The sequence below is a fragment of the Harpia harpyja genome, chromosome 6 (genome assembly GCF_026419915.1).
Source record: "Harpia harpyja isolate bHarHar1 chromosome 6, bHarHar1 primary haplotype, whole genome shotgun sequence".
NCBI lineage: Eukaryota > Metazoa > Chordata > Aves > Accipitriformes > Accipitridae > Harpia > Harpia harpyja.
This window is the reverse complement of record NC_068945.1, coordinates 2,275,489-2,289,512: the sequence shown is the minus strand read 5'-3', so window position 1 is coordinate 2,289,512 and position 14,024 is coordinate 2,275,489. Positions and strand designations below refer to the sequence as shown.

Here is a 14,024-nt window from a genome sequence, read left to right as displayed (position 1 = left end):
GCCTTGGCTGCTGGAGGTATTTTGAAGATAAATCAGCAATTTCAAGAGGTGAGGAGCTACCTGTTCTGTATACAAGCATCCCTATAGATGCTATGCTCCACTGCTTGCAAACTGTAAGCAGGTATCCACTCAGATACTCATTCTCCTAAGCGTATCATTAATGAGCTTCACTCGAGGTATGAAACCCCCACAAAAATAAAATGGGCAGTTATTTAACGTTCTTATTTACCGTGGGGGAAGCTAAAATACGAAGGAGCATAGGCTAGCAATGAGGGCAAGACACTGTCTCGTCCGTCCTCATTTCAATCAGTATGATCTTGCACAGACTTAAATGAAGCCAGGATTTCTCTTGAGAAACTGCAATAAAGCTGAGAAGCAACTTTTTCTTGCCCCCCCCCGCCCCCCCCCGCCCCCCCCCCCCCCACTTTGTCTTCACAAATATGAAGCCTATTCAGTACAAGCTTTTAAAAAGTTTTAAATTTCTCACTTATGGTTCAAATAAACTCAAACTCAGACCAAACCCTAGTGGCAATAGTTAAAATGAACTGAGATCAATGATGCATGCTATTTGAATACTGAAAGCAAAATTTACCTTGTTCAGAATGACAGCTTAAGAATGCAAATTGAGAATATTGTGGGATATAGGTTTTGGGTGAGCCTGTCTACCAAAGAATATAATTTACTCAAAATTCATATTATTTGTGTGCTGTCAATACAAATAGCTCTTTAAATGAGGAAAATCTCAGATAAAACTCATCTAACAGCAATATAGAAATCTGAGTCTGTTTTTTGTCTTAAAAAAAATTGTGCTGATCCTCAAAATTTGTTCAAACATTAACCAAACTTAATGGCATATTAAACGCCAGTGATGTTTCCTTTTTTTTTTTTTTTTAACTAACTGAACCAAACACATTTTGGTTTTCTTCACTTGACACACCTATTAAAAATTCACACCCTTCTTTCAGGGATCTTAGGAATCATTCCCAGATCTACCACTGTGTAACGTTGTGCCAGTCACACAACTGTGTTATGCTCTATTTCTGTTCTGTCACCTGTAAGATCAATGTACCTAGGCTATAGATTTGGTACTGTAAGATTTAGCAAACATTTGTGAAACTCTGAGGCCTTGGAGCACAAAGGGCTATGGAGATGTTGCTGTGATTGCCTTAAAAATCAGGGATCAAAATGTAAAATCACATTACACTGGGAAAAGGAATTTCAAGACTGCAGCCTTATATCTGACTTTCTCCCTGCACGCACCTTTCTCCCTCCATAGGGAATACAGTGCACTTACCCTACAGACAGCATCTGGTATTTGGTCCTTTATGTTGGTCAGGAATGCACTGGGGAGCTCAGTGGTATAGTCAGCAGTTCAAAGTCTACCCTCTCTTTGCCCTGTACGTGAAAGCAATACAGGGAACTCAGATTTGGATGCTCCCATTTTAAATATGGGTCTTTGTAAGCTGTATTTCTGTATAATGTAACTGTAGATATGAACTGCAGTCAAAGGGTCTGTAAATGCCAGTAAAAATATTTTGTGAAGGGAGGACTCTAGGCTTACTCCTGTGAAACACTTTTTTTCTATGAGTTTTTATGGCCACTGGTTCTGTAAAAACAGAACTTCTCATTGATTTTTACTGGGAGTTCTACTTAAAACCAACAATATGATATGGGTTGACGATGTATATTTCAAGACAGCTTCTCTCATTTGCTATTCCCTAATCTAATCCTAAAGGGAAAAAGTTTTGGGTTTTTTTTCATAGTGGGACAATAATCTGATAATAAGTATTCCCTATCCATCAAAGCTCTCAAGGCAGTGCCCAATTACCACTCAAGTTTTCAGGATTTAAACACATCCTGTGCAGCTGTAAACTTTGCTGAATCAGGCACTGAGCATTCTATAGTTTCATACTATTGTCCTTGTTCTGAAAGACACGTCCCCTTTTGACACAAAACTCACCTTTTCTTTTTAGGTAGGATACAGTTTCCTTCACTACTGGAGGGATTAGTTCACCTTTATTTTTGTCCTTGATACTGTTAGGGAAAAAAAAAAAAAAAGAAAAAGTAACAGCCTTTAAATGGTATTTATAAACAAAGAGTCAAAACCAAGACAGAACAGTCTCAGCAAAAACCTGAGAGACATCTGAGAGCATACATTAAATTCCACAAATTAAGGAGCCTGCACCTTGGTGTCTACACCAAACACAAGAGTCCTCCACAACTCTAACAGGCACTGAACAAGCCACTGAAACAGGTGACTTGGACTTCTATTCAGAGACATTCCTAAACACTTTCTTCTCACTAGAAAAGCTGTGTAACTGCAAGGGCACCAAGTAATAAATAAGTGCTACCTACTGTACTGAAGGGGAGCCAAGGCTAGAGCAGCAGAATAGTGTTCCAGACTAACTTTGCCCCCCCCGAGATTGGTTTTGCTCCAGCTTTGTTGCCGTCACTTGGCATGCCCCAGCAGGGCTGGGTTTAACCACGATGCAGCAACAGCAGCGGTGGTGGTGGTGGCTCTGACTGGATTTGGTTGGATGCCGTTGGTGGAACAGGGCTTCCAGGCAGCTTAGAGGCAGGCAAGGAAGGGGTTTGCAGCGAATGCTTCTGAGTAAGTCTTGATCAAGGGATGCTGCAAGTTTAGGAGCCTTTTATCATGCAGATTTTTCTTTGTCATTTGTCTCTCTTTAAACCACAGTGTATATATAATTAAAAGGATATTGTACTATTTATTCTGAAGGCAAAGTGGTGCAGCAAGATTATTAACACTTTGAATGACTCCCATGAAATGAGATTTCTTTCTCTTTCATGAGTGAACAGTTGAGGCAAAAAAATCAAACATAGCATTTTCTTGATCTAGACAGCACAAAAAATTCTGCAATTATCTTCCTTATTTAAAAAAAAAAAGTCTTCGGCCATTTAAATAGTGAAACAAAAGAAACAGTCAGTATCTGCTGAGTATTCTGCTCCATTTTTACAGCGATCAACAACAAAATAAAGGACCAATCTCAGATTTTAAAGTAGATTTAATATATATTTATGTGTACAATTTCATATTTAAAAGGTGACCAGCTTTACTGACAAACTCTAAAGCACCAGCACAAAACAGCACAGCCATCTGTGACTGTACCATGAGAGGCTGCAAATGCTGCAGATCATCTACAGAAAACACGAGATGTTTCTACAACATGTAAACATAGTCTTAACCTAGTGCTACTAGCTGAGGTTGTACCTGTGTGGTGGAGTTGACCCTGGCTGGACACGAGGTGCCCCCCAAAGCCACTCTATCACTCCCCCTCCTCAGCTGGACAGCGGAGAGGAAATATAACAAAAGCCTCATGGGTCGAGATAAGGACAGGGAAAGATCACTCAGCAATTATTGTCACTGGCAAAACAGACGTGACTTGGGGAAAATTAATTTAATTTATTACCAATCCAATCAGAGTAGTATAACGAGAAAAATAAAACCAAATCTTAAAAAAAACTTCCCCCACCCCTCCCTTCTTCCTGGGCTCAACTTCACTCCTGATTTTATCTACCTCCTCCTCCCCACCAGCGGTGCAGGGGGATGGGGAATGGGGGTTGGGGTCAGTTCATCACACATTGTCTCTGCCGCTCCTTCCTCTTCACGGGGAGGACTCCTCACACTCTTCTCCTGCTCCAGCGTGGGGTCCCTCCCACGGGAGACAGTCCTCCACAAACTTCTCCAACGTGGGTCCCAGTTCTTCAGGCACAGACTGCTCCAGCGTGGGTCCCCCACGGGGTCACAAGTCCTCCCAGAAAACCTGCTCCAGCGTGGGCTCCTCTCTCCATGGGGCCACAGGTCCTGCCAGGAGCCTGCTCCGGCGCGGGCTTCCCACGGGTTCACAGCCTCCTTTGGGCACCCACCTGCTCCACCGTGGGGTCCTCCCCGGGCTGCAGGAGGATATCTGCTCCACCATGGACCTCCCTGGGCTGCAGGGAGACAGCCTGCCTCACCATGGTCTTCATCACCACGGGCTGCAGGGGAATCTCTGCTCCAGCACCTGGAGCATCTCCTCCCTCTCCTCTTCACTGACCTGGGGGTCTGCAGGGTTGTTTCTCTCACACGTTCTCACTCCTCTCTCCAGCTGCAGTTTCTGTGCTGTAGCAACTTATTTTCCCCTTCTTAAATCTGTTATCCCAGATATCCCATGGTCACTGATGGGCGGGTCCGTCTCGGAGCCAGCTGGCATTGGCTCTATCAGACATGGGTGAAGCTTCCAGCAGCTTCTCACAGAAGCCACCCCTGTAGCCCCCCCGCTACCAAAACCTGGCTATGCAAACCCAATACAACCTGCAGAGGAGAATGATTCTTAGAGTCTTTTTCTTTTCCTAGCGTTATTTCTTCTCTGAGTTGGCTTGCTTATTACTTTATTAATATAAAACAATTGATAATAACTGTAGTGTATTTGATACAACTTCTGTAATATTGTTGCATGAAAGCAGCAATCCGGTATTATATTTTGTGTTTACTCTACACATAAAAACTACTTTAAAATAAATGTTACAGCAACATAAGGCAGCATGGAAGGGTAGGGAAATTGTCAAATCCCTCCTCCTCATATATGTTTTCCCTATGCCTATGAAGGGAGTTAGAAGAAGATATGTAGACTGGTTAATTTTGGATCTCCAAGCTTAGGAGATTGGTCACCCCCAGCTTCACCTATGTGGGCAGTGGGGGTGTTCCTCCAATGGGAAGACTCAGAGCAGGATCATGACTTAAGTAGTGAATCACCCTGTGGTTTTGCCTCTGTTACTCATAACCTCACAGGAGAATATACTTCACACTATTTGGTTATTCAGCCATCAAACATTTTGATCTCATTCATCACTCCAGGGACACAATGCTGAGCCACCAGTGCCATTACTTCCAGTTACAGTTTCAGTGCCCACTCAGTCCTACTTTTTCTCTTTCCTATTTTCACCATCCAATCTCTTCCCAGGCACTAATGTCTGTGTGTCTGTATGTTACCCAGATTCTCCTAGACTGTATTTTTATTCCCCTCTACTGCACATATTTTGTGTGTTACTTCCCCTCGTGCTATATAAAACAACACAATTTGTTATGTGATTGTAATAAACTTGTTAATCCAGCTCCTAGAGCTCATTCTACTATTTCAAATACCTAGACTAACCTGCTGTTTGAAAGGAAATAAGTTGTTCCATTAGCTGCAAAACTAATGAAGTTGATCTGCTATGGATTTGTATCCTATGTCCTACCTCTTTCCTCATCATAGTAATACAAGATCATTTCCTTATATCATCTATAACCTCACTTCCCTTACAGGTATTTTCAATTCCTCCCCTAACCTCTTTATCTCATATTTCCTCATAAGGTAAGGAGTACCTCATAACTAATCACCATCTAAACACTAACTAGCGCACCAGCAGACCAAAGACAACAGAAAACTGAACTCCTGCTATAGCTTCTTTCCTTCCAGCCGATGATTTTTAAGAGCTTGTAATATTTGCAAGACCTCCATTCCTCTGTCAAATTTGGTTGACACAAGTCCATAGCTCTTCTGTGAACCTTACTAAAAATCAATCCATTGAACAAATTTTTCCTGCTTTTCCCACAAAGTATCCATACCAAAATCTAAAGTGTATAAAATTCAATACTGCTCTATGTGTGCGTTAATACTACTTTGTGGACACTGCTGTATCTACATCTAATAGGAATTGTTTAGGAAAGGGAAATTTTCCTTGATGTAAACATACGTAGGAATTTTGACAAAAAATATAGCCAAGTTTCACAAAACCTTGTTTATAACATTATAAATTTAGACATTTGACCAAATAAATTCTACAGCGTATGTAATGCACTTGCAGAAAGAAAAAGACTAACAGCAAGGAACAAGTTTAATTCAGATAATCCTAAAGTATGATCTTTTATACGTTAGTAATTCTCATCATTTGCTGCTGCTTGCAGGTATGATCTTTAGATAAAATGATACAACTTCTTGTCCTTACACACGGGCAAGGCACCATTAATTTCAATATGAAACAGTATTGGACTTGCTGCAGTAATCATTCTCTGCAGTATCATAACAACAAGATAATGGCCAGAAGAAAGATTTATGACCTGACTTGTAAGACCAAGTCCAACCTCAATCTTCCCCATTATCACAGACATCTTACGAGAGCTAAACCAGAGGCCTTAAGCACTTCACAAAAAACCCCCTCACTGGTTAGAGAAGGCCATGGCTTGAAATGCTACCAGGACCAAGTTTATGACCTAGTCCTCAGAGCAGCATCCTCTTCTTACCCGCAGTGACAATCAAGTACCTCCATAAAATATCTCTCTTAGCAGCAAAATCCTCTTAGCCCTTTTCAGGGTGTGTGTCCTGTCACTCCTAGTCTCTCCTGCTCCTTCCAGCTTCAACAATCTTACAGCAGTTTGGCGCATGCTGCTTACACTGTAGAGCAGAACATCAGTGCTAGTATTAACATCCAAGCAGGAGTTGTGCAGTGCTCTCAAACCAGCTCTGAGACCTGGGTTGTTCTCCCCTTCCCCCTGCCTTCCACCTAGACCCTGGAGAGAAAAAATTAACAAGTAACTTTGCTTCAGTACCATGAGCTCTCATACCAGCCCCTGCAAAAGTTGGCCGCAGCAAAAGGAACACAGCCACGCAAACACAGAACACGTGAACCCCCTACCCTGCTCTGAAAGGCAGCTTCTGTGCGTGAATTATTTTCTCTTGCAGCAGATCAGTGTTGTATAACAACCCTGCTGCAACAACATAGAACAAAACAGGCAGTGACTGTGCAGTCCCATTAATAAATTAGCCTTGCTAATAAGCCACACAAGGAAGGAAGTTCTAGGTGTTCTTTGCACAGCACGCAAAGTTGAAATCCCCAGTGAAATGATATCCCCTGGTAAGGGACTAAACAAGAAAAGGGGCTGGGAGATGAGGTCAGTACCAATGTCAATGTTTGGGATACCAGCCTGCAGCAAATCAAGGTAAGGGAAAAAAAACCCACATTTATTTTAGCCTTTCCAATAAGGGAGTTACAACACACTCCTTGTGTGTCAAATAATTTTGTTTCGTGTATTCAGATCAGTACCCTAAACATTCAGGGCAACTTTTATTAAAATTAGTCGAAAGCCTAATTCACTTAAATGGGAACATCATCAAGACTTTAATTTGCTTGGAAGCTGTTACATCTTTATTATTGACAATTTAAGCTCATGGAACCCATTCTCAGTCTCTCTGAAGTTGCACTGATTGTTTTTGCTTTCTTACAGCTGCTCACTCCAGAGGCACCAAATAGCAACCCAGCAGCTTTTTATAAATGTTTTCTAATTATTATTGTTACCCATAAATGTGTTTCCCATTTCAGTGTATAAATAGCAAACTGATTATTTACAGCACTTGCTCCTGCTGAGCACTAGTTTATCTGTCAGAGAGGTGAGACAAATAACTGGGCTATAATTTGTAATAATAAAACCCACACATCATTTTTCTTTTTCTAGGAAAAAAGATACAATTTCTGCGCTTCTACCATTTTCTACAGGATTCCTGTTTCCCTTGAAGGAAAGGTGCCATTCCCAGTACAATGAAAGAGGTCCTCAAGATAAAAGGTATTTTAAAATAGAGTAGGAAATTCACTGAAACTCACATGCAAAGGATTGTTCTGTTTTTGCAACACTGGGGAAAGCTGGGAGGCGTATTTTCATACCATTTCACAATGTGGGACATAGCATTCATTTTACTGGATCTAAGGTGACAGAAAATAATAGGAACATTACTTCAGCTAATGTAAATCAGGCCAGCTCAGAGGTCAATGAAATTACACCTCTATCCTCTCTTTGTGGATCCTGTCAAGTAATCTGCATTTTTCTTGCCTTGTTCGGGATGGCGTGATGAGCAGCTGTGCTTTATGATGGACAATGCAAACTGACATTGGAGATCAGGCACTACTACAGGCAATTTGAAATGAGAGATCTCTTACTCTTTCTGCTTAAGAGACGAGCATAACAGAGCATTTCAGTGCAGAGTATAGTTTTCTGTAACTGATTCACAGATCTGAATCGTATTGCAGCAACATGTCAGATTCAAGAGGGATCTATTCTGGTAAACACAGTAGCCAGGGAGAATGAGTACTCCTCCCTATAGGATATATGATTAGTTACTGCAACACATTATATATCCAATGACTCATTTCTAGACAGTGGACAGTTATCACAAAAGACCTTTACACTTTGTTTTGAAGTGTCATTAAGTATTCTTGGCTGATAATCTTTCTCTCTCTTTGCTTTTCCTCTCCTTTTCATTTTTTCCCTGCTGAGACATGCTGAGATTTGGTTTAGAATGCATTCTTCCTCCCTGGTCACGCATGCACAGCATGCACAAGCGGAAAGATTATGACCAAAAGGAAAACACCCTGAAATGTTTATGATAACAATTCAACAAGCAAAAGCTGTACAGTTGTGGCAATTTTGTGCATTTTCTCTGCCTCCTCTCCCCATCCATGGCAATAGATAGAAAAACAACACATTTCCTGTTTTCCCACAAAAGATATTTAATTTTACATTTTAAAACCAGTCAGAGAAAACAGAACAATGTCAATAGCTAGTCAAGGTCAACTCTGTGCTGGAGCTCAGCTGTAGCCTTCCTTGATTGCAGAGGCAATCGGGTGCAGCAACAGGGGTTTATAGGAGCTTGCTGAACATACAGCAGAGGACAATGATGCTGCTTGGCCCATATAGTCAATTATTGATTCCCTTAAAGTGTTGCAAATTTAGGAAGCTTCATTCATGCATTTTAACTGTATTTATCTGACCAACACAAGCAGAGAGTCCCCCGAATTTTTCCTTGCCTTTTTAAACATATAATCTTTACTAATGGCTTTTAGAATAAAAATCCTATTTTTCACCCTGAATTGCAATGCACACTAGCGAGGATATAATCTGAATAGCTAATTGCTGCTGCTCTACATTTCGCGCGTGAAGGTAGCATCGCTGAAAGAACAGAAAAATAGTCTTGCTATATCAACATAATACATGAACGTTCTTTGAAACGTCTGGATTTATAAAAACGATAGCTACTGTTGATTAAGAGAAAGGAATTTCCATAGTACTGTAGTACTCTCCTCTGCAAGTCTCTGATCACTACAAGCTGGGACATTATACCCAAGGTAGTACCACGCTTGCCCCGTTCTAACACTGCTCCCTGCTACCATCTGCTATTGCCCTCTATCGGAGAGATGACATGAGGCTTGATAAACCTTTCAACTAGCTCATTACAGTTGCTATTCTCCTCACTCTATCTGCACATAAGAAGCTTGAATTAGCAAGTTAGAGAAGGACATAATAAACACTAAATGTGCACGCTATCCCACCCACTCTGTGCTACACATTCTTAAATACCTGTCAAATCTGAGCGTGGAATCCCATTACATTATAACTGAAAAATTAAGTGTGGGCAAAACTGTTCTGTCTGATATCCCCATGAAGATGAACATTAGTTTCAGTTGTGTTATTTTATCTTTTCAAGAAAATCACATAGTTTTTAATATGAGCTCAAACCTTTAAAGGTGCAATTTGGCAACCAGGCAATCTGGGCTGGGGATCAGAAATGCTATGGAAGGAATGTCATTCGGAAACTGGGCAAGTCTGCTCTACACGTGTAGGTACAAAGAATTAAATAGGGAGACAGCCCATCTTTTTTGGTCCACCACACTTCATTCTAAAGACATCCTATAAGTCACCTTTGGATGATTTAACTGCCTTGACTAAGCTCACTTATTATTGTTTGAATTAGCGTAGTTTCAGTGGAAACTTCAGGACATCTTGGTACTAGATTCAAATTCTAGCTGCAAAGACCAAATTATTGAGTCCTCACAGGAGCTCACAATGAGGAAGAAGGTTTTTTACTTCACGTCTGTGCCTAACAAAGTACACGCTTAAATTCCAGACAATTAAATGTAAATAAAGCTGGATGGACACTTAAGATGAAGTCAGCTTGGTGTGTGTTTGGTTTTTCCTCCCCAGAAAGAATTTAGGGTGACACTGAGGGGTTAAAGAGATCAAATGCAGCCATTTTAAATTCAGATTTTGGATACTAAGTGGATGGGGGGGTAGCATAAGAAAGAAAAGTTTTGACCTAACCTGATAATAAGCCCTTCGGCTCGCTCATAAATTAAACCCAATTCAGTATAGATTACATATCAAAGAATTATACTCCCAGCTCTCACAGACCTTCCATGATTTTTAAATGCCCACTTGCCTTATGTAATTTTGAAAATCCGACTCCACAAGGTTAAAAATGTCTTTGTGAGTTAACAGATTCCTCCAAAATGAGGCACTCATCCCAGACAGTCATTTATCAGTGTCTAGATGGAAACTTCTTTCAGCTTCATTTTGCTGTCCTAACAAAACAGGTTTTTCCCCCACTGTCTGTTGGGCAAAAGTGAGATATTTTGAACCAATGCTTAGTCACTTTTTGCTCATCTAGTTTTCAATTATAGCTCTGGAAAGCAAATGTATTAACCAATATAAACTGAGAAAAAAGTTAAATGAGGAAGCGTTACTAGAGATAGCATTGCCCACTGCTCTTAGGGAGGCACATTCAAAAGGGTATGGCTTTACCACCTTCCACAATTAGAAGTCATTGGGATACCATTATCAAACATCTTATCAAAATTAGGCCATCTATGAGGCCTTTGGATAAATCCCATTCCCCAATCTTTTACTGACTGAATAAAAATAATCATCCCAGAATTACTGAATCTGATGAAACCTCAGGCCTATGGGCTTTATCATTTCTTTTCTTAAACTAAAGAAAAAGACTCCACAGAGAAACAGTCCTTTAACAACAGCAGCTTTTTCAGCAGCATCCCTGACATTACAATTTTTACTAACTGTAATGCAATACAAAGCACACATTCCCATAAGCCTATACAAAATAAAATCAGGGTCTCTCTGTAGCTCTCTTCAGAAAAATGGAAGAGCCTTACCCAGGAGAAGACTGCCTCTTTGCTAGACAGGTGGGAGGTCACTGCCATTTTGCCATTACAGTCTATAGAGCTCATAAAAGGAGAGGGAATTAGCAAAAGCAATTCATTCATCCATCAAGATGACAGCTGATACTTTTTTTTGGTTCAGATTTTAGGTGGTCTCCACACATATCATTCCCTCTCCTCTGTTAACTTCACCTTTCTTCACAAACGGCATCTAAATTAAGTCCTTTATTTCTCATTTAGAAGTCATAGGGGATTTGTTTATTTGTGATTTTTACGTGGTGATGCAGCACCATCTCTTCTGCAAGAGGGAATTTGGACACGGGTGGGCAAACAGAAGGAACAAATATCCACACGTACATCCATTTTGGACACCCGAGCACTGTGAGTTGCACCCACACACGGAGGCCATTTGTCTGTCAGCGCCTCCATCGCCAGTGCTGGAACTCTTTGGGTCAAAAATGATAGTAATGCCTCGCTCAGTGTTTCTCCACCCACAGATCTTCCACAGAAAAGCTCTTTATAAGTAGCCACTCTTTTTATACTTGGGAAAGCTAGGAATGCAGCAAGGATGTGGTTTACTGACGGTAACGCAGCTGGAAAGCAGTAGAGCCAGGAAGGGCAGCCACCACACCCTCACCACGTGCAGCCCAGCGAAAGACACTGTTTACTGTTCAGGCACAGTCAGAGAAATAAAACATGACTAGCAGATGGTAAGAGTGGCACACAACATGCTGTCTGATCACAAAAGCCTGCGAGAAGTTCAATAGTGCTGCTTGAGCAGCCAAGCCGAGCTGGAGGCAAGTGACAGTGTGCCCTGATGCCTGCAAACAGTCCCGGTTTTACTACTGAAGTGGCGACATAAAACATTGTCCTTCTTAATGACCCAGTGGATCCCACCTAAAAGATATTCTCTGAATTAGGGAAGTGAGTTAGCCATGTTTCAAGTGTTAGGGTGAACTCTAAAGAGGTATCATAAAAGTTAATGTCATAGTAGCTCTTACACAATAGATATTGATTGTACTAATTTCAGGCCTTCCAGAGAGGACTAATGCTTAACATTTAACCAGGGAAAAATTATATTTTATATCTCATTTACAGCTGAATCATTAGAACCAGAGAAGTAGACTGAGGGTGGGAGGAGATTCGACAAATGTCCATGTATCAGACAGCCTAAATTGCCTTTGCTGAATGTGAACAATATTCTTCAGCTATTTTTGAGAAGGATGCCGTAGAAAGATGACAGAAATGACTGTGGGTAGGAAGCTAGAAGGTTTTGGGGGGGGGGGGGGGGGGGGTTGTTGTTTTTTACCAAAATTGAATCTTGCAAGTACTATTGCCATCCCATTCCTTGTGTAAAGTAAATCATTTTTTATACCACATACAGTGCTGTAATCTACGTAAACAGCTGTCAGGGCATTTCTGGAAGAGAGTGATTTTATTCATTTTATAAAACTCTGATCAGAACAACATGTGAGCAACAAAACAACAATATATAAAGGCTCAAGCATCCATTTTAGCTTTACGCAGCCATTTTGGAGCCTGAAGCTTTGTTTTGGCTTTGCTATCCACCATCTAAATATCTCCAAAACACTTTCATACTGCCAGCATCCACCAGCAACAGATTAGCTCAGGGCTCTGTCATATGTGGGCAAATTTCTGTCCACTGGGAGAAAAGTTGTGCAGCCATGCTAACACTAACTACCACAAAGATATTGTAAACATGAAGACCAGGCAGGTCACTGGGACAGAGAGACCTGTCCTGAATTCAGAAAACCTATCGTCTAGCCTCATAGTTTCATGGCTTTCAAAGAGAATGAGAAACTAAACATATAATAAACAAAATATTTGCAGATGTTTTGTCCAGTAAATGTGCACGTTACAGAAGGTTGCAGGGTATAGACATCTCATATTTTAGAAATCTCATGGCTTACTATTGTAGGCTGACTCCAAATTGCTGGGTAGGTAGAGGTGGCCGTGGTGGAGGAACCTTAACCACAGGTGGTGGTTTTCCCTTCTGTTTCCCCCGAAGATTTTCATCATGCCTGCAAAAATCAAGAAATCACTGAATTTCTGTGCACCATGGCTGACAAAGTATATACACGAACAGCTACCAGTATTGCTCATGATGCTGATCTCCCGACAATAGTGTACATGCTGCAGGTCTTACAGAGCTTGCATTTAATTTAAGCATTAGGGAAATTTTTAAGTAGTATTTGTGGTAGAATACTTAAGCAAGACAGAGAAGAGCTCTTTTGCTTCAGTCAATGGAGCATAGTAATAAATGTGTCCAAAAAATAGGAACACACTATAATTTAACAGCAAAATTCAAACCTATTTGCTACTCAAAATATAACTCCCCTTTCTTTGGCAACCATGCAATCCAATTTATAACCTTAGAGCTGTAAGGTATTTTCTGTTATTCCACATTTACACAAAAGGTGTGTAAAAACCCACCAGGCATCAATAACAGTCATAATCAAAGCTTCCAGTTACTTTCATTCAGCAGTGACATAAAATCACTTCCTGTCAGTACATCAAAGCATTTCCATGTAAAGCACTGTGTCGAAAAGACTGTTATTGATACTAATACTGGCACTTGACAATTCCAGCCCTATGCATTTCTTTTTCTTTTCCTCTGCCACCCCCTCTCCAATACTCCTCCCTAACACACATACACACATGATATTAAAAGTAATGGATCCGCTAACAATAGATGTATCCATAAAGTTTAAAATCAATCAACACTTTGCTGACTGGGAATGCTCTTAGCAAAAGGAAGTCACTTAACCTGGTACAATATACAAGCAAAGAGGTCAGGAATACATTTTTTCCCATGAACATTATGTGATACTCATAAGCAGTAATGACACATGGACTGGTTTTGCTAACACTCACACAGAAGCTGCAGTTATACTAAGAAAATGCTCCACAACTGAGTTGGAGATGTTCCAAATTTGTAGAAAACTATACAGCGTTCTCTTCTCTAAACACCTGATGCACTTCAGCACATCTTTGATGGCAATGCAGCTTTCAGAATT

The 14,024-nt window shown here is 40.7% G+C and overlaps 1 protein-coding gene across 1 annotated transcript in view; it reads right to left on the bottom strand.

Moving 5' to 3' along the window:
* Positions 1–14,024, bottom strand: part of ARHGAP8 (Rho GTPase activating protein 8) — an 86,114-nt gene that overhangs the window by 21,374 nt on the left and 50,716 nt on the right. The window contains exons 8-9 of the mRNA XM_052789867.1: positions 12,918–13,028; positions 1,961–2,034 (exon numbers count right to left, since the gene is read on the bottom strand). Of these exons, the coding sequence (XP_052645827.1) occupies positions 1,961–2,034; positions 12,918–13,028 (185 nt within the window). The remainder of the gene's footprint in view (positions 1–1,960; positions 2,035–12,917; positions 13,029–14,024) is intronic.